This window comes from Anas acuta, chromosome 26 (genome assembly GCF_963932015.1).
Source record: "Anas acuta chromosome 26, bAnaAcu1.1, whole genome shotgun sequence".
Taxonomy (NCBI): Eukaryota; Metazoa; Chordata; class Aves; order Anseriformes; family Anatidae; genus Anas; species Anas acuta.
The window spans coordinates 1676820-1703781 of NC_089004.1; the positions used below are offsets into that span (position 1 = coordinate 1676820).

The 26962-nt window shown below is 49.2% G+C and overlaps 1 protein-coding gene and 1 long non-coding RNA gene across 3 annotated transcripts; one reads left to right on the top strand and one right to left on the bottom strand.

Annotated features, from left to right (window-relative positions):
• The first annotated feature begins 556 nt into the window (after positions 1-556).
• On the top strand, positions 557-17974 carry MBD3 (methyl-CpG binding domain protein 3). Of its 2 annotated transcripts, none has more exons than XM_068661827.1 (8): positions 557-694; positions 2915-3037; positions 8137-8296; positions 9460-9597; positions 11911-12001; positions 12455-12632; positions 13845-14042; positions 15671-17974. In XM_068661827.1, the coding sequence occupies exons 1-7, from the start codon at positions 639-641 to the stop codon at positions 14035-14037; spliced, it is 939 nt and encodes a 312-aa protein (XP_068517928.1). In that variant the 5' UTR covers positions 557-638; the 3' UTR covers positions 14038-14042; positions 15671-17974. The 2 variants fall into 2 exon arrangements, with proteins under 2 accessions (XP_068517928.1, XP_068517929.1); XM_068661828.1 differs by lacking the exon at positions 557-694 and adding an exon at positions 1571-1765.
• An 818-nt stretch (positions 17975-18792) lies between these two features.
• On the bottom strand, positions 18793-26803 carry LOC137845025 (uncharacterized). Its single transcript, XR_011090069.1, has 3 exons — positions 26669-26803; positions 22696-25845; positions 18793-22233 (listed from the first exon to the last, which is right to left on the bottom strand). It is a non-coding gene; the product is annotated as an uncharacterized lncRNA (long non-coding RNA).
• Positions 26804-26962: the final 159 nt, after the last annotated feature.

Sequence of the window (26962 nt, forward strand, 5' to 3'; positions counted from 1 at the left end):
CCATATCTTGGGTGGCTCATCTGTGGGTGATGTCCCGAGTGGCCCATCCATGCCCTGTGTCCTGGATGGGCTGCCCATGGGGCCACATCCTTGGTGACCCATCCACGGGACATGTCCCTCATGACCCATTCATGGCCCCAGGTCCTTGGTGGCCCATCCATGGGACCGTGTCCCGCATGGCCTGATGTCCTTGGTGGCCTGGCAATGTCCTGGTTGGCCCCTACATGCCCCAAGTCCTTGGTGGGCCATCCATTGGGCCATGTCCTGCCTGCATGGCCCATCCATGCCCTATGTCCTGGGTGGTCTGTCCATGGCCCCATGTCCTTGGTGCCCCATCCTCGGGCCGTGTCCTGCACGGCTCGTTCATGGCCCTATGTCCTTTGTGCCCCATCCATGCCCTGTGTCCTTTGTGCCCCCTCCACGGCTCCATGTCCTTGCTGCCCCATCCGTGCCCCCCGCCCTTGGTGCCCATCCCCACGCCCCGGGCGCCCCGTCCGTGCCCCCCCCTCCCCCTTTCTCCCCCCTCCCGGTGCCCCCGGGGCTGCGGCGCGGGGCCGGGGCTGCAGGGGGCGCGAGCGGGCGGGGCGGGGGGCGCGGGGCCGGGCCGGGGCCGCGGAGCGGGGCGCGGGGGAAGGAGGATGCCCAAGGCGGCGCCGCCGGGACAGCGCGGGGGGGCGCGGCGGAGGGCGCCGGGGTGAGCCCGGGACAGGGGGGGCCAATTTGGGGGTGAGGGGTGGGCAGGGGTCTCCGTGGAGCTCGGGGGGGGGGTCCACGCGGAGCCGGGGGGGGGCCATGTGCTGGGTATGGGCGGCTTTGGGGGTCTCCGGGGAGCCGGGGGGGTCTCCGAGGAGGTCGGGGGAGTCCGTGTGGAGCTCGGGGGGGGTCAATGTGGAGCTGGGGGGTCGCTGCGGAGCTCGGGGGGGTTCGCATGGAGGTGCAGGGGTGGGCATGGGCGGCCGGGGGGGGTCTCCGTGGAAGTGGGGGTCTCTGTGAGGCTCGGGGGGGTCGCTGTGGAGCTCGTGGGGGGTCCATATGGAGGCCGAGGGGTGGGCATGGGCGGCCGGGGGGGTCTCTATGAAGCTGGGGGGGGTCTCCGGGGAGCCGGGGGGGTCTTTGTGGTGGTGGGGGGGTGTCCATGTGGAGCCGGGGGGGGTCCATGTGGAGGCGGAGGGCTGGCTGTGAGCGGCGGGGGGGGGGTCTCCGGGGAGCTTGGGGGGTGGGTTCTCGGGGGGGGGGGTCTCTGTGGCGTCGCCGCGGGGCTCTGGAGCGGCTCCACGCGGAGGCTGAGGCGGGGGGTCCCTGGGGGGACCGGGGGGGGCTCTGAGCACACCGGGGGGGCTCCGAGAGAGCCCGGGGGGTCCCGGGGGAGGCTCGGTGAGAACCACCCCGCCGCCCCCCGTTGCCCCCCCCGCTTGGGACTATATCCCGCGGCGTGCCCGGGCGGAGGGATCCGATGCGGCCGCCCCCGGCCCTGGCGGGAGGCGGAGCGCGGGGAGCGGCGGCGGCGGCGGGGGAAGGGGCGGGAGCGGAACCGCGGGGGCGGGCGCGGAGCGGAGCGGCCGGGCCCGGAGCGGAGCCGAGCGGAGCCGCGGCGTGGCCGAGGGGCGGGGGGGGGGGGGCGAGGCGAGGCCGTTGCTCGGTGGCCCGGCGGGAGGGACGGAGGGAGGGGGGGCGGCAGCAGCGGGAGGCAGGAGCCGGGGGAGGCCCCGCGGGGCCCGGGCAGGCGGCGAGCGGAGGCCGCGGCGGCAGAGATGGAGCGGAAAAGGTGGGAGCGGGGGGGCGGCCGGCGGCGGGACCGGGGCCGGGGGGGGGGGGCGAGGCCGGGACCCGGGGGTGAAACCCGGGGGGTGAAGGGCCGAGGGGTTCCGGGACCCGCTCCAGGGAGGGCCCGGGGTGGTGGCGGGGCTGGGCTCGGCCACCGGGGGTCTCCCGGGGGGGCTGCGGGCAACCCCCGGCTGGGGGCTGAGCTCCCCGGGGTCCCCCCCGGCTTTTCTGTGCCCACCCGGTGCCGCTCGGCTTCCCCGGATGGGTGTCTGCGGGGTTGGGGGTGTCTGCGGGCTGTGCAGCCCCCTCGGAGCCCTGCCCGCTTCGTTTTCCCTATGCAGCAGGAATTTGGGGCAGGGGGCAGGAGGCAGCGCTGGGTGCCAGCTGTGGGTGGGTGTCAGGGCAGGGGGCTCGGTGTGGGCACCCCAACCCGAGCACGGCACTGCCGGGGCAGCAAACGGCCGGGAGCCGCTCACCCTGCGAGCTGTGGGTGCCGGGGGGCTGCGGGGATCCCTCCTGCATCCCTGCGGGGCTGCCCGCAGGCGGTGTGCGGAGCTCGGGCCCGTGGGGAGCTGCAGGAGCGGAGCCCAGGCTCCCCGGGTGTCCTCACCTGGCCTTTCTCTAATCGGAGAGCCGCGCGCTATCAGCTGCTGCACGTGCGGGGTTTCATCTGGGAAATCACACTGCGATTGCGAGGGTAGCGAGCGGCGCTGAGCCGTAAGCACAGCAGCAAACGGCCGCTGCCGAGAGCACGAAGCTGAAGTGCCAGCCCCTGAGCTGAGCTCCCAGCCTGCGGGGAGAAGAAAGGACCACCTGTAGCAGCCAGGGCAGCGCAGCTGACAGCCCCGGAGATCCCTGGTTGTCCAAGGGCTTTATCTGTAAAGTTGCGGTCTCGGAGCCGCGGTTATAAAAAGAGCGGGGGGAGAAGATAAGTAGCATATTTTTATTCCCAAGGTATAATGGATTTTCCCTTTATATCAATTTGGACAGAGATCAAAGGTATAGCACGGCCCTGCTGCACTAATTTTTGGTTACTGTTGCATTTTGCATTACCTCAGAGTGGAAAATATGCGAGTGGCAATTTATTAATACCTCTGCTATTTCTGCCTGTTGTTTACCTGGCTGATTTATTTTTTTTCTTTTTGCCCAGCTGCTCCGAGCATACAGATGCAGTAAGCGTGGATAACTGCGTGCACGGTTTCACATCAGAATTGTCTGGAAACAAGCGCTCCCGTGTGCGATCGCCAGCCTTGGGAATTAACACCAGTCCGAGGTGAGCAGCGGCGGGCGGCACGTCCTGCTTTCCTGAAGCCTCCTTTAGGGCTGCTGTGCTGTATGTTTGGAGGTTTCCTTCTGTAGCCCTAAATGCCAGCAGCGAATGCTTTCCATGTGTAAGCTTGCCTTCTGTCAAATGTGAATTCTGCTTTGGGAGGTGAATGCATCTCGCGGGCTGAGCGTGCTCCGCACACTGTGCGTCTGCCCAGCGGTGTGCTGCTGGCGGTGCCCTCCTCGAGGTGCAGTCCACGAGCAGGCTGTTAGGAACAGTCCTCCAACCTCGTGCTTACCAGCTGCTGACGGTGCAGAAGTGTTTCACCTTTTTAGTTTTTTGTGTGTTCTTTTGTCTGTGATGTGAGAGCTGGGAGAGCCCAGCAGGCGTCTGGCTGATGTGGTGGGGCTTGTGGGCCACGTCCTGAGTGAGCAGGAGAGGTGTGGGGACAGAGAGCTTGGACTGGCATCGGGCAGGGGAGCACGTCGGGAGCTGTGCGAGGCAGCCAAGGCTCTCAAAGACAGTGTGCTGCGAGGGCTCTCCCCAGGCTCCGTGTCCCCACCTGGGGAAAGGAGATTGCTGGCTGCTTTGCGCGGCTTCTCTTCGTGCTGTTGCGGTTTTGATGGCAAAGTGTCTTGAGAAGTTTGGGCTTGTTGTTTGTCTGCTTCAGGAAGCTGTTGGCATCTCCGCTCTGGAAAACTTAAGTCTCTTAGGTGAAGCTTATTTTGGTGGGAATTTGTTACCTTGGCAGCACCTAAGTAAAAAGTTCAAGAAAATGTTCGTAATGCCGTCCTGCAAAGAATTACCTCCCCCCCGAAGCTGCAGAGGAGGATGCTTTCCCTGAGAGCACGCCCTGCTCGTTCTCAGTTCCTCAGCTTTATCCCACGCTCCCCCAGCAAAGCTGCCGTGGTGCGGGAGGTGAGATGAGCCTCAGGACGGCCGGCTCTCTGCATTGGGGCTGTTCCTTCACCACGGGATGGTTTTGGGGTGCTGGAGGACAGCTCGGGACAGGCAGAGCGGAGGTTACGGGGAGATGCCGACGAGGTGCGAGGACAGGAGATGGGTTGCGGTGCCTGCAGTGCTTGCCTGCTCTCGTACCTGTGCTGTGTCGGTGCTGTCCCGCTCCAGGACCCGCTTCTTGAGGTCAGCACCGAGGCAGATCGAGGGCTCGGTACGGATCCCGCTGCCACGAATACCGTGCAGGTGCCGGGGCAGTGGGTGGCGGCGTGCAGGAGGTGCCTCCTCGGGGAGCCGCGCGCCCTCGGGTGCGTGCCGAGGTCCCGGGGTGGGCTGGGAGGAGCCGCGCGTGCGGCGGCGCAGGAGGCAGCAGGGTTTGAGCAGGGGAGGAAACACATTGTGCTACACCACCGCCCCGTGCCGGGAGCCAGGCTCTAAGCACACGCTTCCCATCGCCCGTTTCCCCTCGGTTGCGGCCGTCTCCATTTCATTCAAAGGCAGACAACATCTGGGGTGGGTTGGTGGTTTGGGGTTGGTTTTTTTTTTTTTTTTTTTTTGGTCTTTTGTCCCTTGCTCTCCAAGTCGTGCGGATCTGGCGGACGCTAAATGGGGAGAGCGGAGGGGAGGAGACTTCTTGAGCGCGGCAGGAGGAGGGGAGCAGCCGGGGCTGGCGGCCGCTGCCTGGGCGCGGGAGGCGAGGAGACAAAGGCAGAGCCGCGCGGGGACAGCGGGCACCTGGCGGCGGCTCGCCCTCAATAGGCTGCCTGCCCTCGGCCCCGTCCGCGCCCCCAGAGCCCCTGCACGACGAAGGAGGGCTCCTCGGGCTTGCCAACACCGCCCCGCATTTCTGCCTGGCTCTGTTTGTTGGTGTGGGGCAGATAATGGGCAGGCAGGGGAATCCCTCGCAGCTTTGCGGCCGCCCTGCTTGGGGCTGAAGCGTGGCAGGCGGTAATTCAGTACCGGCGCCTGCAGCACCATCTGGAAGAGGTCGACTTCTGTGATTTTTGTATCATAATTTCCTTCTTCTGGGCCTCTGCAGACTCTCTGTAACAAAAACGAACAAACAAAAAAATAGAGGCTCTGGAGCAGAAAGAAATTCCCAGTTCTGTGGATCAAGAGGCACGCCAGCCTTCCAGTTACACTCGGGTTCCCTAACCACCGCTCCACCACAAAGCAAAAACTTGCTCGTGCTTTGTAGGGGGGCTCTGGGGGGCTGCTGCTCGGATTTGGGCTTGCTGGGAGCCTGTAGGTGGCCAGCAGCCGTGCCCCACCGAGCAGGGTCTGGCTGCAGCTGCCTGCTCGTGCTGCGTTCACCCCGTGAGCTCGCTGCTGGCTTTCTGCAGGAGCTTTGTTCCCTCTCTGCCGTCGCTGCAGGACGGCTCAGGACCCAGCTGCCTTTCTCAGTGTGCAATCAGAATAAAAGTTTGCCTTCTTTGCACTTCAGTGCTTTTGTTTTGGGCCAAGCGTCCCGAGGAAGGGACAGGAATCTGAGCCATTTCAGATTTTTTTTTAGCTGTAAGTTGACTTCGAGCAGCTTTTCAAATCCCTTGCAGAGCTACCAGGACGCGTACCGAGCAAAAAGCCGAGGGGCTGCAGCACGCTGCCTCCGGGCGTACCTGGCTCTGTCGTTCTGGAAGTGCCCTCATTGTAAGTGACAGAACAAGGCACTCGCCACCTCAGCACCATCCAGCCTCCCGCGTTATTTCCAAAATTCCCTCTGGTGGATTTCTGTTAAGATGCCAAGCCGTAAATTGGAGCTGCAGATCCTGGAAGAGGCAGTGTCCAGTTTTTCCCTTTTGACTTCACCACCAGCAGCAATGGCCCTGTCCTAACAGAGTTTGGGGACCGGAGCTGGGTGTTCCTCTTTTGGGGTCAAGGCACGCAACTCCCTCTATATTTTTAAGCACTGTTTTCAAATTTGGTGTCCAGTCCCAGTCTGTTTCTGTCAGCTTACTCCTGCCCTTATGCCTGAGTCTTGGGGCAGCTCCGCAGCGTGCTGGTCCTGCTGAAGAACGGCTGGTGATGAAGTGCTTCTTCCTCTTCTCCCTGCCCTCTGCAGATGATGATTCTCCCTGTCTGGATACCTCTGCATGTGTGTGAGCAGCATGGGGGGCAGCTGTGGGGCAGGATAAATGGCACGGGAGCTTCCCAGGCAGGTGCTGCCATGTGCATCATCGGTCCTTTGAGAGGCTTGTAACATTTTTAATATAATTCATACTGTCTTTGCCTCACAGTTGTTTTTTTGGGTTTTTTTTGAGAATTTTTAATGCTTTGCTTCATTCTGGCTTTCGGCTTTTCTCTTTCTCTTTTTTTAATCTTAATTTTTCCAGTAGAGAGTCTTAAGACTTGGACTAATTGACTTGCCACTGCTAGTCACTGCCGCGGGACTAGAAATTCCATGCTCGCACTATTTTTTTTCAGACTTTACTCCTATAAAGGTTTCAAAGAAGCAGATAATGTGGTGAAAAAAGGCTTTTTCCTTTGAGCTACCCTGAAAGAAAACCCTAGAGAGGTTGTTAGTATCTTCCCGCAGCAACACTGGCGGAGTGGGGTCTGCATTGCTGGACTAGTTATCAATGCTGCTTTGCTCAGCCTCTGACAGCTTTATTATTTCAAGTTATTCTTGGCCTTCTAGTATAAGTCTTGGAACAAGGTGCTTGTGGCTCTGGCTTCAGGAGTATCAGCAGGTGACTTGGTCTGTCTCCAGGAGGCATTGGAACCTCATCGGCATTAAATCATCTCCAGCAGGTTTGAGGTGTGCTGGTATCGTGTCCCTCCTCCATAGAAAATCGGGGTCTATAACATGTAGGTGCTGCTTCGAGCCGCCTGAAGTTCAGTGCTTGGATATTTGGAAGTTGCTCTGAATTTCCAAGCTCATGGATGTCACCACGTTGTGCGGGGACAGGCTGCTCCTGGGGTCTGCCTGGACGGGACCTCGCGTTTCCTAACGAGATCGCCGGTAGATCGAGAGCAGGGAGTGTTTGTAGGGTGGTGAGGAGATAATCCTGCTTCCCTGTGATATGGCTGAAAACACGGTCTAACGCTGACTGCCTTGTGATAGAAGAAAATAGATAAATGCGGGGTGGGGGGAGAAGATGAGGCTGGCATCTCTTGGTCTTAAATACCTGCTAGCTAACCTGTGCTTAGCGCAACGCGAAGTCAGCTTTTACCAGACTGGCACTGAGGCTGAACGTGCAGGTTGCCTGCTTCATAGGTAGTGGTGTCCTCTGCTTGCCAAAAAATGGAGGACTTGATGTGTTAAAGATGCAAAATAACTGAAATGAGAGAAATTAAGAGAATAAAGTGGCATTGTGATGCTAAACGAGAACATGAAGGATTATTTTGTGCTCAGTGTCTGTGTAGGTCTGACACTGCAGTCGCAGTGCATTGACTTATTTTTGCTTTGTGCATGAAATACAAAAGGGTTCAATTAGTGCTTTTTGTAGTAGTGCAAAAGGCTGAGTTCTTATTAAAATAAAACAGGAGTAATTTGCGGGTGCTTGCCAGATTGTAGTCTTTCATGGAAAATCACTGTTTAAAAAGAATCTCTTCTGCTTTGCCATTAATGGAAACTTTTGTAAGGTTTTGGCCTTTATTCTTGCATTAATTAAGCTTTGTAATTCTTTACTTTGCACCTTGTCTGCAGTTAACTTCTGTCCTCCCTGAGTACTTGATACTGCGCAATCCTGGTGCTCCAAATGCTACCAAAGACTTGTAATCCAACCCAAATGCACAGCTCCAGGGGGAGGCAGGAACCCGAGCAGTTTATGGTGCCAGTCAGACACTGCTCCTGTGAGAAGAAATTATCCTTGAAAACAGGCATTTATTATTTGAGACAATTGAGCACTAAGTACTTCTGTGTCATTGTCTTCCACTTCAGTTCTGGTGTGAACTACACCCTGTTAATTTACACCTGGTGTGAATTCTGCTCTTTATGTACAAAAACACTCTCACAGGTCCTGCAGTTGGTCTGTGTCTTGCACAATAAGCACAGGGAGCTGACATGAATGCAGCAATACCCATCTTGTGTTGAGCGTGAGCTTCACTTCTGGAAGTTCGTGAAAGAAATAAAACTTGTCACAAGCACTGGTATTGGAGTCCAGAGGGTTTTAATTTCCCTCCGTGTTTCTTTTCTACGTTTTTTTCAGCCCAAGCGGTAAAAAGTTCCGAAGCAAGCCCCAGCTGGCTCGCTACCTGGGGAGCTCCATGGACCTCAGCACTTTCGACTTCCGCACGGGAAAGATGTTGATGAGTAAAATGAACAAGAACAGACAGAGGATGCGCTACGACTGTTCCAACCAAGCCAAAGTAAGAGTAAGATGCAGTGGAAGCTTTCTGCCCGTCCACCTGTCGTGCTGGCCAGGCTGCTTCTCAGAGCAATATGTGGGATAACACAAACAGGGAGCATTTTGTAATGAATGGGGGAATGCTTTTCAGAACCTAAAAGCTGTGTCTCTGCACCTAAATGTTAAATATGGAAAACAACATAATGCTGATTTTCTAATTATGTCAACTGGTAAAGAATCAAGAACAGTACTCTGATCTAAGTGATGGGAAAATTTACATGCAGCACGAGGTGCTGTAGTGATGCTTTAAAAGAAAAATGCCTTGCCTCAGTCAGACCAGTAGCCAACACCCCTCTTAGGCTATAAATTCTGCCCAAACCTTTCAATAAATGTATAGTTACCATTAGTTTACGAATGGATTAGTGCACAAGATGATTCAGGGTGGTATTTGACTTGAATCGTTTTCTACATCTCATGAATAAATATGTTAAGCAGATACTGTGTCTGCATCCTCGAGAACAAAGTATGTCCTACAGCCATTTCGAGATTAGCACAGTAGATCTCAGGAATGAGGAACACGCTTCCCGTTTTGCAAGCAGTGTGAGATACAGTCATGTTGTGAATGCTTGGTAGTTATCAGGCCCGTTAAAAACTGAATTTTATGAGGAACTGAAGGTAAAAAAAGTGATCAAGATTCCAGCTGTATTGTTTTATTTATTGGCATAGACAGCTGAATTCCAGCAGAAGGTGTTAGAATGGCTTCTGGATTTGCAAACTGGCCTCTAAATCCTGCACAATAAACTTTTAATTATTACAAACACTGTGTCAAAACCTTCAGCGTTAGTGGTTCAAAGGTGGCTCGTCATCTTAAAATTCACTGTTCTGACTCCTGACTTCTGTCAAAATTGGAATAAAACCAACGTGTATAAACTAGAATGAGAGGTGGCTGGTACCTTAAGTAGAATGTGAGAGTGAAAAACTTGGTTACATTTTAAAGTTCTTGGGCAAGATTTAAAAATGCACAACCATCTTCAACAGTTCCACTGATACAGCTTAAGATCAGGCAAGTTTTCAAGTCCATAACATCTCTCTTGCCCACAGCGCATCTTTATAGCTGTAGTAGCATTTTGGTAAATTGGAAATGTTTGATGGGATTTTCCCTTCCTTTTGTTTTGAAATTTGTAGGGCAAGCCTGATTTGAATACAGCATTGCCTGTCAGACAGACAGCCTCCATATTCAAACAGCCTGTCACAAAGATCACAAACCATCCCAGCAATAAGGTGAAGAGTGATCCTCAGAAAGCTGTGGACCAACCCCGGCAGGTAAGGCTTAGAGCTCAGAAACTATTTTTCCAGAGCTAGGAAACTTTTGGTTTTGCTGCTGAGAAGGTCCCAAAAGAAAACACTTTCATTTTTTAACACTGAAGAAATGTCCATGGCAATTTGAGATTTTGGAAACAGTAGTTTATAGTGCTTCCAGCTTTTAAAATCAGAGCAGAAAACATTTCTAGTATACAGCTAATATTCTATCTGCACTGTTCTATAACTAGACTCCAACCTTTGGTAAGGTCACAGTTCTATTTTAGTTAAAAACGTCTTCAAGACCTATCTACAAATGTAGACAGAAGTCAAACAATTTAGAGGAAATTTACATTGTAATCATTATAAAATGTTCCAAGTGTATTAGAATTCTGTGTTTCAAGAAATCCCTGTTTTGTGTGCAGACTGCAGCGTGGTGCTTGTGATGTGCTGCAAGGGCTTGTACCCCCTGCACGGGCCTTTTTTTGGATGGGTGTATCATTAGCAGTTAACTCTGCCTGGATGAGTATGGTTAGAAATTCCCTTGGAACGTCATTAATGTAAAGTTGTTGTTTTTCTTCTCGCACTGTATATTTTCAAACAAGAGAATACACCAGAAGTAAAGGAAATCTTTCAGCTTAATTTCATCTCGTGAAAGATGCAAAAAGTGTGCTTAGGGCAAATGTACCTTTGAAGCTGGGCATTGGTTCAAATGAGGCTTACGTGTTCAAAGCAGCCTTTGGAAGGCGTTCTCCTTTCATTAGTGTTAGGTAGAGCTGACAGCCTGTTGCCTCCGCAGAGCTCACACCAGGGATTCTGTGAATCCTTTCCTGTGGCGCGTCTGTCTTTATACCTTTTGGAAACTAGACGTTCAGCTTCATTAGTCTGCTCATGCACTGTCGATGGTGTCAATTACTGGTATACCTTAAACTCTGGCAGGTCTGGTGGAATTAAAATGCATCGTTTGAAGAGGAAAGTGATTTACCTTATAAAATAACCTCTTGTGCTGAAAACTTTTTATGCAAACTTAAGAACTTATCTTTCTGAAGTGTGATTTAGATTCTATTTGAAATGGAGTGGCTTTATTTATTTATTTATTTATTTTTTAACAAGGCTTGTGGGCTTTGTTTCCTAAAGAGGTAGGACACGTGTGTTTGTGGTGTTGCTCCTCCTATAAACTCCTTGGCTAGGTAGGACAATAAGACACTAAAAGTAAGAAGTTGATGTGCAAAAAAACCTGAGCTGAATAGAGATTTGTGTCCTGTTGAGGGAGAGATTGTTACATGAATACAGTCATTAGACAGCAGAGATCAGTCCCAGTGCAGGAGGTAAGCCAGCCTCTGTAGTTTCCTGCTCACGTTACTACTTGTTGCAGTGCAGCTTTGTAGACTCAGTCTGGGTTTTCCTTACTCATTTTACCAGAATATAGTATAGTGAAACCTCTGCTCAATTGACTCCAGATGTTTCCTCAGAATTGTAAAGCACTACAAAGTCCCATCATGTGCTGGCTTTATATTTGCCTATTTGAAAGTCGTAGCTAACGAGCATCCAGCCTATGTGTTTGGGCTTTGACTGCCCTCCTTCCTCGTTTTAGGAGCTTGTAATTGGAAAAGTAGTGTGGGTTCAGTTACGCTCAGATTTTGACAGGTGTGGAAAGGGGATGTGTCTGGACTGTATAGGGTAAAATTTTCCATTTTTCAAAGCCTCAATAAAATTGCTTTGTTGTAAGAAAAAATATACTCCAGCTATGCATTGGTCATCCCTAAACACGTAGATTGAGAGTTGAAAGTTTATCTAGTTTTAGTATCTGACTTCCCACCAAATCATGGGTTCACTTCTGTTTAGGTCTGAGGAGAACCCGTAGTTCAAAATTCTTCGAAGGTCTCGCGGTGATCCTTCCCATGAGAAACGCCTAGAGAGGAATAAAACAATGTCTGACCTCATAAATAGCTTGGACGAGTTCTGCATTCCTTAACTTCAGTTCTGTGGCATATGCGAGGCAGCAAAAGAGGAACAGTAGTGTAAAAAAAACAGCTGTCCCATACTGTGTGTGCACTGGGGTGAAAGCAAGCGAGCATTGCCTTGCTGTTCCCGTTCAGAAGCAGTGAGTACCAGTCCCTGGAGGAAAGGAAAGTCTTTTTCCAGGCAGTAAATCAGGACAGAGATGTGAGATTGGTAATGAGGATTGCTCCCCGCCTTCAGACCACTTCTGCAGTAAATCCAATATAAAACTGTCTGCAGCAGCGCCCTTCCCTTTCTGCTTGTAAGCAGGTGCTTTGTGTGCTTGTCGATTCCATTTCCCTGCTTTGTACCAATAAACACTTTCTTTGATGTCAGCTCTTCTGGGAGAAGAAATTAAGTGGACTGAATGCTTTTGACATTGCGGAGGAGCTGGTGAAAACAATGGACCTTCCAAAAGGTTTACAAGGTAATCAGAGTCTGCCCTCAACTCCAGGGGTGGCGTTTTGATCCCAGGCAGCGGTGATCTGAAGGTATTGTGTCAACCTCCTCCTGCTCCTCGGTGCTGGGGACCGCTCCCGCTTCAGCAGGAGCCCTCAGTACTCCTCGGGGGATGCTGAAGCATAATGAGAGGAAGTGGCAAAGTTTCTTGACTTTGTTGGTTTGTTTTCCAGCAGCAGTGCTTGTTTAAAGAGCTTCCATTCCCAGGTTGTTTTTTATGTAACATAATGAGGAATTGATCTAGGTTTGCATAACCTTGGGAGCACAGGTGCCGTTGGAAGTGTTGAGGTCTGAGATTTGTTGTGTTGACTTTCTAAATGAGAGCGCGTGCTTTGCCGTTAAATCTGAAATTACTGCTGTTGTCTTGATGTGCCATGTTGTCGTGTGCCATGCTGATTGTTGCTTTTCCTCCGGCTTGCAGGGGTTGGACCTGGTTGCACTGATGAAACCCTTCTCTCTGCTATCGCTAGTGCTCTGCACACCAGCACTATGCCCATCACTGGCCAGCTGTCTGCAGCCGTCGAGAAGAATCCTGGAGTTTGGCTAAACACTTCGCAGCCGCTTTGCAAAGCATTTATGGTGACAGATGAAGATATTAGGTATTACCTAGAAATAGCAGATACTGCCTTGGAACGTGTTTTCTTGTGGTAAAACAGCACCACGTTTTTTTCACTGGCGAGTTGAAATGTTTGATAGAGCACTAGGGCTTGCTGAGTTAATTTTAATGTCTTTATTAGAAGAGTAGAAAGAGTTGTTACACAAAGCAGCTCTCGTGGATGTACTTAAAACATATTATTTTTTATTTTAACCCGTGCTTGCTTACTCTGAAGTTTCATGTTCATATTTGTTCTTCATGTCAGTATGTCTCCTGTTACTGAAAAAGGGGTATCTGAATTTGAGTAACCTTGACTAAGGCAACTCTTAAGCAAAGGAGGGATTGGGGAAATGCTAAAAATTAGACTTTCACCATCTTACTCCTTTGTGACAACACAAGATCAAATAAAAGCATTAGCCACTGCTGTGGCAGCAAATAAGGATGCCATTTATGTAGGTATAGCTTGCTTTCAGTGAATCAAAATTGGTCAAATTCAGCTTTAAGCACTTGATAATGTCCTTGGTATATTCCATTCTCAACCTGAAATCACACTACTTCACATTCATTAGCAGTGTACAAAGGCAGTAATTGTTTTGACTGTTCAGCTGGTAAATCTTTTTGAACTACAGGATGACTCCTTCCGTGTGATTTATACATGAATGACCAGGAAAAAAGGTCTGTTTATAACTTTCTGATTTCCTGTGGCTGAGATGAAATAGGAGTCCCATGAGCCACAAATTGTTGACCGCTTCTTTACATCACTGTGACTTTGAGATAAAAGAAGCTGTAAAATTTAAGATTGTTACTCAAAAGGAGAATGAAGGGAAAAAAAATGAAATAGTCAAAAAAAAAAAAATCCATTCTTGTTTTTGGAAATCTGAGCAGGGTAGGCTGACTTTTTCTTGCTTAAATTAATATTTGTGATTAAAAAAAAAATAAAATCTTGAACCAGCTGCAAATTTCAGCCAGAATTAAGAAATTGTACAATCAGTAGTAAGGACTCACAATAGAAAGAATTGGGCAACTTTTATAAAGTGTTTCTCAGCTTCACTTAAAGTGTAATGCCAGGCGGGTTTTTTTGCAGTGCAGTTCTTACTGAGGGCTCTTTCAAAACTGTGCTTCTCTGCCCAGCCTCATGGATGAGCAATATAAGATTTCTTTCCCTTGAAATAGCTATGTTTGAGAATTAATTCAAGTGTTCATTGATTTGGGGCAGGAAGCAAGAGGAGCTGGTGCAGCAGGTGCGAAAGAGGCTGGAGGAAGCCCTGATGGCTGACATGCTTGCCCACGTAGAGGAAATTGCAAGAGATGGGGAAGCTCCTTCAGAGAAAGAAGGAGGTGAGGAAGAAGGAGAAGAGGAGGAGGAGGAAGAGGAACAGGATCACGACCAGGAGATGGAGAATGTATAGTCCAGGTAGTATGACAACTTTCTTTTCTCCTTAAGTTGTACCGAATAGTTCTGAAGACAGAAATGGTTTCAGAGGGAATCCTGGCATATATCAACAAATCTTTGCTTCTTAGCACACATTTTCAAAAGTGCTCTTTTCACCAAAAAAATCAAATGTTTTGAGGGGTATGATGGCTGGTGAGTTTTTATTGTCATCAAATGTTTGGGGCTTTATGTTTGTGTCAGATGGGCTAAAAGCGTAACCAGAATGTGTGTGTAAGCACTTGGAGGGTTCTGTCTTGAAACTGGGTCAGTTCCTAAACGTTCACCTGTTTTGTGGTCATTTTTTTCCCCAGTTTATTTATTACTACCTATGACAGGGAAGAGGATACTGTGGGCAGGAAGGGCAGCTGCCATCTTATGGATTTAGTTCCCCTCCCTCCATTTTTGGCTAACCTTTGCTTTTTTAGTAAGCATTTTCTTGCAGGGTGTATTAGAAGGCAGAGGAGTGGAAATTTTAACTAACATTTTAGAAGTCAGAAAGGGCGACCTGACCATCAAAAGAAGGAAGTTGCTAAAATACTTTGTGGCAGGAATTAGCAAACCGAAAGTAACAGAAGAATGTATGTATTCAAAATTTGTAAATAACTGAAAAAAATGGTTAACAACGGTACCTGCAGGATTCCCAGAAGTGTGCCTTTACACCGTGTATCCCTTAAAACAATTATAATGGGCTTGCTTCTTGTTTTCAAGTCCCTCTCTGACTCCCACTTGTGCAGTGGACCTCTTTAAAGGTGCAAATGGATTTTTTTTTTGTTGTCTTATAAACCAAAATAGCTCTGAATAATAAATCCTCACTGTGTAGTAATGGGGTGGGGGGGAGGCAGTTTTATAAAGCCAAGCCAAGGTACACCAACTGTTCCTTAAGCGTTGCCTGTTGCACTAGGCAGGGACAGAGCACCATCCTGTGAAGCAAAGTGTCTCCTTGCTGTGTTGTTTGATGTAACCCTTGCCTGTGTGTTTCATCAGGGGAGCTCGTGCAATGAGATAAAAACAGAGCTCACTGGTTTTAATTTTTGATCATTTTAAGTTTTAGCCTGAGAAAAGCAATTAGTGCTCTGTCGCTGGGATAGGATAGCCAATACCCAGGGCGCTTCATTATGCAGACTCCGGTTGTGTGAGCCTGTGAGGCAAGAGTGGAGAATGTGGAGGAAGAAAGGAATCGTTAGGATGAAGAGCAGAAGAAAAGAAAACCCCCTTCGGAGGGAGTGGCAGCTGTATTTCAGTGTCAGGTAGAATGAAGAATGATTTAATGTTAAGCGATCCTTCATGCTGGAAGGTTGATTATACTGTGAAATCTGTTTGGCGTTTGGGAGATACCATCTTCTATCTGGGCTCTTTATGTTTTCCTGTTTTACCACATGACTAACAGTAGCTTTATTTGGACAGTGAATATCTTGCATTCCTTTCTACTACAAAGGTCTGGCAGCAGCAAAGAACCAGAACAAACTGTCTGCTGAAGGTGAAAAACAGGAGATAAAGAAACGGCTGTGTTTTGCCAATGGTGCTTTATTTATTCTTTTAAGAGTGTGCTTGCTACAAAGGTGTTTAAAAGTGTCTGCTAACTTACGAGGTCTTTTTTCTTTTTCTTCTAGGGAGTTCCATCTAAGAATTCCCAGTATAAACCCTATCAGCAGGGTCAGCACAACTATTTACAAAGCCAAGAGTGTCTGCAGAGTAAATTGCACCAACAATCCGACTGTACCTATGAGCATTTTGATGTACACTTCAGGAAAAGTTGAGAAGCTGATGGTTCATTAATTGCTGGGTAGTTTTGAAGATGGAACTTGACTAAACTCTACTCCCCCTCCTTTTTCTAAAGGGGTAGGGTAATCAGGAAGACAAAAATGGGAGGGGATAAAGGAATATAAAAGAGTGGGAGGGAATATAATAGGAACCAAACTTCCTGTCCTTTTTTTTTTTTTTTTTGTGGGTCAGTGATTTTTCAAGCTTTTCTAGCAAAGTATCTTTAACAATGACCCATCAAAGCCATTTTCTCTCTAATGCAAGTGAGAGAGATGCTGTTTTCACTCCTTGGCTACTCTGCTGTAGGCTACCTGTTTGTACCAGACTGTAGGGAGGTCATTTTATGTTGTGGATTGTCATTCCATGTGTCTATTTGGGTCAGTGAATTTCATTTTCCTCGCAAGACCACATTGGTCTTGAAAGCGTAGTCTCAGAGATGAACTACCAGTGCCTCTTCCACCTGAGGTTTTGATGAGTAGGGGAAGTTACACGTGAGGAGCTGGTCAATGGCAATCTGGTTTTTAGCGAGTTCCAACACCACACCGAATGCACTACTGTGCACATTTTAGATACAGAGTTCTGTGTATGTCCAAGCATAGCAGAACAGAGTTTTGAAGATAAATATACCCGCTCTGTGGTATATTTTGCGTTGGTTTAGGTCTGGTCAGAAGGACCTTCTCAACTCAGAATGGAAGGATGACTCATTTCTGACTGACAATGAGGAAGACTTCCTCTTTTCTCTTCTGGTGCCAAGAACCCTGACCTCTGTTTCTGTGTGTGTGGAGGGAAGGGGATCCATTCCAATAGGTGTGTCTACACATCTGCTTTCATGTGCAGTAATGTTCTGACCTCTTTTAAAAACAAGAAAGGCAAAAGGTTGATTTTTCTATAATTGATATCTAAATGAATCTAAAGCTTTTTATTAAGTATTAAATCTTTCTTATTTGCATGTGCAGTGAAGTGACCAGCATTTTGTGTCCAAAAAATGAAATGATGTGAAACCTGCCTTAATGTGTTTATAAGTATTTGGCTTCACCATGGGTACCTTGATTGATTCATCAGTCTCTTCTAGTACAACTGTGAGCATATTGGGGTAACTTGTGGCTAAAAAGGGATTTATCTGGGGAGGGAGGATAGAGAGATGGGAGAAAGATGTGTGTGTAGCTTGGAGAATGCGTTGACTAGGTTGCAGAAGTTATTTTAGTCTTAGGGTATCCATTGCATAATTTGTGCATGGATGTCTCAGCTGAAAGTACAGTATAAAGTGGTGGATGAAATATTGTGCCACTAACCAATTGTACAAGTTGTTGGTATCCCAAAACTTGGGGAAGAAAGTAGCTCCCAGAGCCTTTATCATGTAAGAATGATTAGCAGGAACAGCAAGGGACCAGGGGAATTGCCTGGCGAGTAATAGCCTTTGGGAGTAGTTCAGTGTAGTGATCTGAATAGGTTTAAGCTCCTTGAAAAATATCCCATGCCAAAGTGACTGATACTATATTAACTCTTTTCTTAAAGATGTGAGAATACAAAATTCTTTGATACTGCTCATTTGGAGTACTGCAAGAAGACTGAATTGTACTTTGCTGCTGCTCTACCAGGTATTCCTCTGGGGAACTTTACCTGCTACTGCAGCCAGTGAAAATTACTTTCCTTTTTGAACAGTCTGTTACGGTTATTATTCTGTAAATCTGTCCTCTTGTAATTCATTGTGTTGAATTAAATGTTTCTCACAAAGTAGAGATTCTTCTGGTCTCCCTCAAGCCCCTGCTTGGAGTTTTTGTGCTGTGCCCCTTGCAGAAAAGCTCTTGCGTTTCTGTGGTGGGCTCTGTTCTGACATTTGGATCTTGACGTTTGAGACCCAGAAGAGGAGAATGGATGAAACTTGTGGAAAGCCAGTTCCTTCTTGCTGCAGAGTCCTCTGTGTCCTCACTGAGGAAGAGGCTACCAGGATGTCCTGTGTAACGGGCGAGTTGCTGATGTGGTCGTCTGAATCTCAACTCTAGCAGTTTACAATCCATCCTGGAGGGGGTTTCTTGAACATGGCCATCTTGTTCTGACACTATTTCTTTTGACTTTTTAAAAACTTTTTAAATATCTAGTGATGTCTTTTACTTTTTATTTTAATCAAAATAAATTTTAAACATATGTAAGCACCAGGACTCAGATGATTAAGAAGTTGATACTAGTCTTTTGATGCATTGAAGATTCATTAAGAAGAATTAATTAAGTTTAAATTGTTTCTAACTTGTGTGCCAGCTCTTTTGTTTTCATACCTCTACTTTCCTTGCTGAGCTCTTTTTTTCCCTGTCAGCCCTTTAAAAAGTTTGTTTTCACTCATATGGAGTTGATTGTTCAAAGTACCAAAAAGGGGCCCGGGTTTCCTGTCACATCCCAGGGAATAACTTTACCTGCTTAGTGAGACAGGTAAGTGAATGAAACGTTCCTTTTAAGTGAGCCTGTTGTCTTTCTCATGGTGCTGCACCAACAGCTGGGTTAGTTTGTCTTGCCACAGCCTACTGCCATGGACATGACCAAGGGGCACATAGTTGTCTGCCTTTGTCGAATATATCCCCAAGGTGGAGAAAGTAGTTGCTATTTGAGGTAGAGCTTTTGAAGCAGATGATTAGTTAATAAGACATGTAGGAAAAGTAATTGAATGGAGTTCAGCAAAATCTTTAACTTTTCATAATATACAGCAGTTGTTACATGTGAATGTAGTTGCAGTGGTTCTGTCTGAGACCAGGTTCCTCTGCTTGGAGAAGCAGTTGTGAGGATGCTTTTGAAAACAGTAATTATTTCCATGAGTGGTAACAGCACCTTTCTGTTGTCCTCAAAGATTATAAATGTATGTAATACAAAGCAGCAGTGCAAAATAGCCTTACGTTTGTCCTGCACACTGGTTGCACAAATAATCTATTCTGGTTGGCTATTTTCTATAAAAATAATTACACCAAGCTCTGTGGGTAGTTAGTTATTTATATTCAGCTAGTTTAATCCTTTTTGGAAGTGACATATAAGCAGATTTTAGTGGTCTTTGTGCATCTTCACTGGGGAGGGTAGGAACTTGTCCAATACAGTTGAAGTTTTTCATCTTTTTCTGTAGGCAATGTAACGTCGGATATGTACTATCTGCATTCACAAAAACTGTACTTATCCTGTGTCATGCTCAGATTTTTCTTGTTTCACTTGGAAACAGCCGCTTGCCTAGTTCTAGAGGGCACTGGCTGGAGGAGATGAGGGAAATTGGTTTTCTTGATGTTGGTAGATAGGGCAAAAACCCTCAAAACACAGTTTTACTGTGCAAAAGTGAAAGAGACTCCTGGTTGTTTAAGACTTCAGATTTTATCTTGCGCAAAGTGTGTTGGAGCTGTTCCGTTAAGATGACTCAGGTTTTTTTCTCTGCTGTGTTTTTTAAAACTTAACAAAGTTAAGGGAATTTAATTCTCCCTGCTTGTTTATTACCAGTATTATTTTTACTGAATTCTAGTTGGATAAAATTTTGGGCAATCAATAAACGTAAATGAATTTGCATGGGTATTGGTGCAGTTTAGATTTATCCTGCAGACCTTTTGTAGGTGGTTCTGCCCGAGAAAAAGTTAGCTTGATTCGCATCCGAAGTTGAACTTGCTGAACTGCCTGTTGAGCAAGAAAAGGGAGGAGTTGTCTTGCTTGTAACCTGAGCACCTTAGGAAGGGAAAACAGGCATGAGTGACATGGCTGGACTGTTAAAATGTAGGTATGTTAAGCCTGACATACGGAGTCCTTTGTTTCAGGGCTGTGAATTATTAGTGATAGTATTAAAGCAAAAATATTTTAAATTAGAATTCACTGATAAATGCACTATTCTGTTCTGCTTCCTGTGTGAAAACAGGCTTGCTGAAATGAACTTTGCAAATCAGAAACATGTGTTTCCATCAGTAAAATTCATTTTAGTTGCAGTGGAAGCTAAAAGCATTCACTTTGTGCGAGACAAACTGTGCTGAAAGAAACCTTTTCATCGGTGCTAGTTTATCAGCTACTGGTGGAGGTAATTCAGCTTCTTTATAGCTATAGGAGACTGTCCCGTTGCTCCTTTCTATAAACTAAGAAAACGTTGAATGGGAATGTAAATGAAGGTTAAATGTATTTTGCAGATGTCTTGCTGCAAACTAATCTTTTACAGGCTGACTGTAGCAATTGGAGGAACAGAGGGAAGAGGCAGCAGGCTGTCCTGTTAAAGTTTCCTTGGTTCAAACTAGTATTTGTGCCAATCCTGTGAAAGGCACCAAGTTGCACAACTGAGGGCTGCACCCACAGATTTTTAAAAGTTAAAATCCACTGATGCTGCTGTACCTTCTGCAGAGCTGCTGCGTAACTGTGTTTCTCTGCAGTAAGTAGCAAGTCTCTGTAGCCATGTAGTTGGTATTATCCATGGTTTAAGACTTTCTCCTTTGAAACACACAAGCTGGTAATCAAATTTTCTTTCCAGGCCTGCTTATTTAATTTTTGAGGCCTTGGATATTACACCTAATCCTTTATCCTTAGTTTTTCAGGACTACTGCTTACTCATCTCTGTCTAACTTTGTCTTGGCTGTTTCTCATCAACTTTTAATTGTTCTTTTAGTATCATTACCAAACATACTCTTGCCTTTCTTCCCTCCTGTTTGCCATTGAATGTTACCTCTGTGGCAACTGCAACAGTTCTGTGTGTGGGAGAGCATTTTAGAAAATTAACGGGTTCCCAGTTCTTTCTGTGAAAGCGCACAATGCGCCCAACAGGCGGCTCTCCAGGCTCCCTGCCAGCAGTCAAAAGCACAGAACCATGGAGTGGTTTGAGTTGGAAGGGACCTCGAAGCCCACCCCATCCCACCCTGCCATGGGCACGACCCCCCCAGCAGCCCAGGCTGCCCCCAGCCCCATCCAGCCTGGCCTTGGGCACTGCCAGGGATGGGGCAGCCGCAGCCAGGGCCTCACCGCCCTCAGAGGGAAGAATTTCCTCCTAATATTGAATTTAAACCTACTCTCTTATAGCTTAAAGCCATTACCCCTTGTTCTGTCACTGTCCTCCCCCTGACAAAGAGCCCCTCCCCAGCTTTCCCAGTTCCAGTTCTGGGCTCCCCAGTACAAAAAAAGACAGGGATCTCCTGCAGAGACCAGCAGAGGGCTACAAAGATGATACGGGGCCTGGAGCATTTCCCCTGTGAGGAAAGGCTGAGGGACCTGGGTCTGTTCAGCCTCAAGAAAAGAAGGCTGAGAGGGGATCTTATCAATGTTTACAAATACCTGAGGTGTGGGAGACAGAGGGACATGGCCAACCTCTTGTCAGTGGTTTGTGGGGACAGGACAAGGGGCAGTGGCCACCAAATGGAGCCCAGGCAGTTCCGCACCAACACGCCAAAGAACTTCTTCACAGGGAGGGTGCCGGAGCGCTGGGACAGGCTGCCCAGGGAGGCTGGGGGGGCTCCTTCTCTGCAGATATTCAAGGCCCGTCTGGATGCCTCCCTGGGCAGCCTGCTCTGGGAACTGCTTTGGCAGGGGGGGTGGGCCTGGTGATCTCTTGAGGGCCCTTCCAACCCCTACAATTCTGTGATTCTCTGATTCCTGCAGCCCCTTTAGGTACTGGCAGGCCACTGGAAGGTTTCCCTGGAGTCTTCTCTTCTCCAGGTTGAACACCCCCAGCTCTCCCAGCCTGTCCTCGTAGCAGAGCTGCCCTGGCCCCTGAGCATCCCCATGGCCCCCAGGCCCAGGTCGGGCTGGGTGCAGGCAGTGAGGGCCAGGGGCCTCCCAGGCTGCGTCCCGCCCTGAGAGGGGGCGAAGCCATCTCACCTCCATCCAGATCCCTCCCTACCTTCTGTTCAGGTCTGTTCCCTGGGTCTGATAACCTACCTACAGGCTCAGCTCTTCCTTCTGACTCTGTCTAGTTGCTTACTGTATTTTTTTTTTTCCCTTCACTCCTACTCCGTACTACTTTGCAGGAGGTAGATACAGCAGAACATACAAAAGGGTAACTAAGTCTTTCAGCACCTCTGAGTCACGTCCTTTTTGTCTCGCTTTAAAGAAAGCCTGTTCAATGTAGCCTGATTCTCCCAGTCCTCAAAAAGCAGGTAGGATAACGTGTTTAAAGGGCTTGACACAAATGGAGGGAGGGAATGGGAAGAATGCTTGTGTTTAATGAAGAAAAAGTTTTTCACCATTAACTATCGAGTCAGTCCTGTTCATTTGGGATTGCTGTGCATGTGAGTCTTTGGATGATGCCAGTTATCCCCTATCAGAGTGCATATTCTTAGCTGTTGTCACTGAGCATAAACTCGATGGTACCTGCGTTGTGCATCTCAGCTCCTGCTGGAAGCAGACACACAGACCTGAGGTGGTGGCGTACTGCCTCCTGCCTGCCCGCGGTCAGAATCCATTCCACGGCATGGAAAATGGTGTCCTGTAGAGGATATAGCAAGCTTAAAACTTGGATTTATTCTCAGATGAGCAGAGATCAACTGTGTTCACAGAATCATGGAATGATTTGGATTGGAAGGGACCTTAAAAATCATCTAATTCCACCCCCCCACCAGGGGCAGGAACACCTCTTGCTAGACCAGGTTGCTCAAAGCCCCATCCAGCCTGGCCTTGAACACTTCCAGGGGTGGGAATTTTCCCTGAACTAAAGAGGGAAAACCATTACCCTTCAGTTTGATCCCAACGGCACAGGACAGCATTTGCTAAAGCCTGTTTTACAGTGAGAGGGCACTTGTGAGAATGATGAAGAAAAAAACATGTTGAACTTCAGAATGACCTACCAAACTGTATTTGAAATGCTTGTCAGGGTGATCGGTTAGCATTCTAATTCAGTATTGATGATACTGATGGTAAATTAATCTTTTTATGTTTAGTGTATTCTTACTTTACAGAGGCACAAATGGAAATATTCTGAGCTCATGCTGAATTGGAATAGTGGGGCACTGAATGACCTCATAAATTCTTTGTCTCCACTGGCAGAAGTCAGGAACTGCTTAGCTGTAGAAATCTGTGTGTTTGCATGTGTAAAATACAGGTCTTCTGACGAATCGGCTCCCAAGTTCCTGAAAGAGTTGAATAATAAGTTATTACTTGGGTTTGTTTGTAATTTGAGTCCGGTTTTATGTCCTGGGTTAACCTCTAGAGCAGATCTTACTAGGATTCAGTGATCTGAAGGGCTGTGAAACTTGAAAGCTGGGTGCACAGTCTTTTTATTTTTTCATGCTTTTATCTGATGTACAATTAATTCTTAGTTTTGCATCGAGTGGCTGCTCCACAACTTTTCAGAAGTCGTTACCTGAAAGCCAGATTCTTCATTAATCTAATGCATGAAAAAGAGACGTTTGCTAATGGCTTCCCCCAGAGTGCCTTTTTTACGTGCTGCTGTAGTAGACAAGAGTCTGTTGAGATAAAGTTGTGGTGACACTGAAAGGCAACAGAAGAAAAGAGCGCTCAGCCTGTTATGCCGGGAGGAATGCAGTTGTCCGTGCTTTGAGTTGCACAATGCTCGGTCAGTTGTAGCATGTGCATCTAATGCAGTTTTTCCCTGCCGTGCTGACATTCAGCCTCGTCACCTTGATCCGTCTCCATATGTTGTTCCCTCAGTCAGCTACTTTTGAGATGATTGATCTCAGACTTAGGTCATTTTTCAAGTTGCAGATCTTGTCAATCTGTCTGGCTCCACCTACATGCAGTGATTCAGCTCCTGATGTGCTGAAATATTCCCATAAGCCTTCCCACACACAAGTGAGGACTTTTTTATAGTTCTTCTCCAAGCTGCACCACCTCTTCTGCACCGCTCAGAGCGTGTATTTTTTGCATGATGTTTGCATGTGCTTGAAGAACAGTGCAGAAAGTCGAGTTTGATCTCCGAAAGAGTTAGAGGAACCACTTGCAGTCATCCTCCAGAAGTATTTTCCCCACCTAAACCCTGGGTCCCGTTTATCGCATTTGGCTAATGTGCTGTGATTAAAAGGAAAGGAAACAAGTGTGGGGTTTTTCCTCCCCTCCCCTCTATGTTCAGTATCTCCTCCTTTTAGGGCTTGGTCTTTATAGCACAATAAATATTCTAGCTAGGGCATTTTAACTTCTGCATTTGCACACTTGACCTGAAATAGACGTGGCTGTCACAGAATCACACTTGAGGGAGTTTTACTTGCATAGCTGTGGTGGTAATAATAACTTTGCTGTAGCTATATTGATCTATTTCGCCGTGCAGAAAATGGCTCAATGTGCTGTTACACCTTTGCTGTGCTTTAGTACAGCATTCTTTAACTCCCTGTATGTGCACAGGGGGCTGTACAGGTCACTCTGAGCGACGTCCTTGTTCTGTGCTGGTCGGGGACCTGCTTCAGCTGATGACGACGCCTGCACCCCACTTCCAAGCTACACAGAAAGTGCAGTAAGTCTCTCCTCATGTGATAGCTGTGGACAGAAAATGCCTGTTCTGTAAGCGTGATGCCACGTGGGAAGTGAGCAAAGGAGGTTTGTGACCCGGAGAGCACCTCCAAGCACCTCCAGGATCGGTTGTGGTAACTGGGACTGCCTGGCAGAGGTTTACAGGCAGTGCAAAGCAGCAGAGGAGTGAATGGGACCGGATAGGAAATGGGGAAACCTTCTGGCGTGGACTGTAGAGGTGGGCTTGGAAGCAGCAAGTGAGGGCCTTCTCTTTTCAGTTGTGTTTAGGGAAGTTCAATCTGTATGGTTGCTTTTTTTTTTTTTTTTTTTGTTAAAGAACTGGAGCTGTGCTAGAGAAATGGATTACATAGACAAATTCTTTGTTAACAAAGGCAAGGCTTTTAAAGACTTGCTCATTACTCAGGTTAAGAAAAAAGGCAACTTAGGGTCACGAATGAAATTAAGAATCTAGGGAAAGAAGAAAGCGTGAGCTAGTTCTGCTGAAAATGGAACAGATCATAGGCAGAGCATCTACGAACCAGGTTTGCCAAAAGCACTTTAAGAACTGGCAGCGTCTCTAAGTGTTGTTGGACTTGACGTAGTGAATTCCCAAGAGGACTGAGAGAGCACAGTGTAGGCAAAACTGACAGCGTTGGGAGCTGGTGGTGTAGCTGCTGGGGTGAGAGAGCCCACGTGCAGCGCTCCTGGTGGGGCTCGCAAGGTGCTGGGCTGGTGGCCCGTGGTGGTCAGCGTGCCGCAGGGTTTGCCTTGCGAGGACGTAAGGGTTGGTTCAGGCAGGTTCACAGCACAGGGGGAGGCTCCTGCCCTGGTGCAGCTGCCCGCAGAAGTTGTGAGAGGCATGGGGTTAGTTGGTCGTTGATGAGTTTCCAATTTCTGTATATCGGAGAAGCTCGGAAGGGGGACGTACCGTTTAACCGCAAGTAATGGAAAACCCACTATTTTTAGTAGTTCAGCGGGGTGTTTCAACTTAGTGCATTCAATATTTTGGGAAGTGAGAGGAGGAGATGTCTCTCAGCCAGCCTGCGTGGCTGGGATCTGCTGGTTTGGCCACATCTGTCCCTCGAGGAGAAGCCTCAGCCCGCAGCAGGGCGAGCTGGCCCTAACGCGCCGGGAGCTGCCAGCCCGTGGCACGGGGATGGAAAAGGGGACGAGGAGGCTGAGGTGGGAGGAAGCAAGATGTGCTCATGGATCTCTGCAGGAGCTGAGGAGGTTGGGCAGACGCGGCCTGATCCTGGTGGAACGGAGCTGTGAATGCCTGGGGAAGGAGAAGTTGCAGCCGTCTCCTTGTTGCAGCCACCCAAGAGCCGGTCAGCCCTAAACCAAGAGCTCCGAGGTGAAAGGAGGAAACTTCACATCTTCCAGCTGCTGAAAATCCTTCATGGAAACATTTTACGTTTAGATGGGTAGGTAAGGGGAATGGAAAGAAGGACGGGGGCAGTTCCCCGTGGCTGTTATCTCGCTGAGATGACATACAAGCTGAACCATCCCGAGTGGCAGAAGTATGGGGTGAAAGTCCATCCCCGTAGCAGAGTCACCAACTGAAGGGCAAAATGTGGAAGCTGAGGGACTGCCCGTGTGTTTGGGCTGCTGGCTGGCAGGAGTTAATGTTTACAGGGCTCTGTGAAACGCAAACAGAGCGCGGCTGTTTGGAAGGGGGGGTTCTGGACCAGACACGGGTGGTGGTGCTCGCAATTAAAAACAACCCCAAGCTGAGTGGCTGAATTAGTCCCAAAGACAGCACTTTGGGAAGGCAGTTACATGAGAATGGGGAAAATGAAGCTTGAGAATTGGACCTGTGGAATCTGAGCAGGGAATCTGGGCATGTGAGGTAGCGGGTGACCTAATAATTGGTGCATTAGGGTGAGATAGCGTGTCCTCACTGCCAGGAAGGGTTCCTTAAAGCTCCGTCTGTGGAAATTCCCTATAACCCCGTGGCCCAGGTGGAGAAAACGATTTGGGGGAAGACCCTTGAATTTGTGAACATGGGGGCTTGACCTGGGCTGGCTGCCTGTGTTTGGGGGGGGGGGGCCGGGTGGGCTGTGGCCGACCCTTTGCTGCTGTGTCCTCTGTCCTGGGGGAGAGGCGCCCCAGCAAATAAAGGGCTGTGCAGAGCCGGACCTGCTGCGTCCCTGCTGTCACTGCTGGGGGCTCCTGGGGGCGGGCAGGGCTGGGACTGGGGGGGCTGGGCTGGGACTGGGGGGTCTGAAGGCAGCCCCTGGAGCCTGGGGGTCCTGAAGGCAGCCCCCAAGCTTGAGAGTCCTGCAGCCCTGGAGCATTGGGGGTCCCTCATTGGGGGTCCTGAAGGCAGACCCTAAGCTTGGGGGTCCCCGCATTGGGGGTCCCGCAGGCAGCCCCCAAACCTGGTGGTCCTGGAGCCTTGTGCCCCATCCCCGGGGGTCCCGCAGCTCCCCCCCCCCCCCGCCCACCTCCCCCATTCTTACATCGTGTTCCGGACCCTCCCCAGGCGGGGCCGGGCTCCGGCTCCCTGCAGCCCCCGGGGGGGTCCCCGCGGGGCCGTGGCCGTGGCCCCGGGGCTCAGCTCCCGGATCCCGGGGGGGGCGGAGCCACGAGGGGAGTGGGCGTGGCCTTGGGCCGAGGGGGCGGAGCCACGCGGAGGGGGCGTGGCCGAGCAGCGAGGGGCGGGGCGGAGCCGTGCGAGCGGGGAGGCGGAGCTCGAAGGAGGGGGCGTGGCTCCGTTAGGCCCCGCCCCTCGCTGTGCACGCGCATGCGCACGG

Excerpts from the sequence above, each read along its gene's own strand:
- MBD3 (XM_068661827.1), top strand. The coding sequence starts at position 639 with ATGCCCAAGGCGGCGCCGCCGGGACAGCGCGGGGGGGCGCGGCGGAGG. Across the intron at positions 695-2,914 it reads GCGCGGCGGAGGGCGCCGGG|CTGCTCCGAGCATACAGATG; the intron begins GTGAGCCCGGGA and ends CTTTTTGCCCAG. Across the intron at positions 8,297-9,459 it reads ACTGTTCCAACCAAGCCAAA|GGCAAGCCTGATTTGAATAC; the intron begins GTAAGAGTAAGA and ends TGAAATTTGTAG.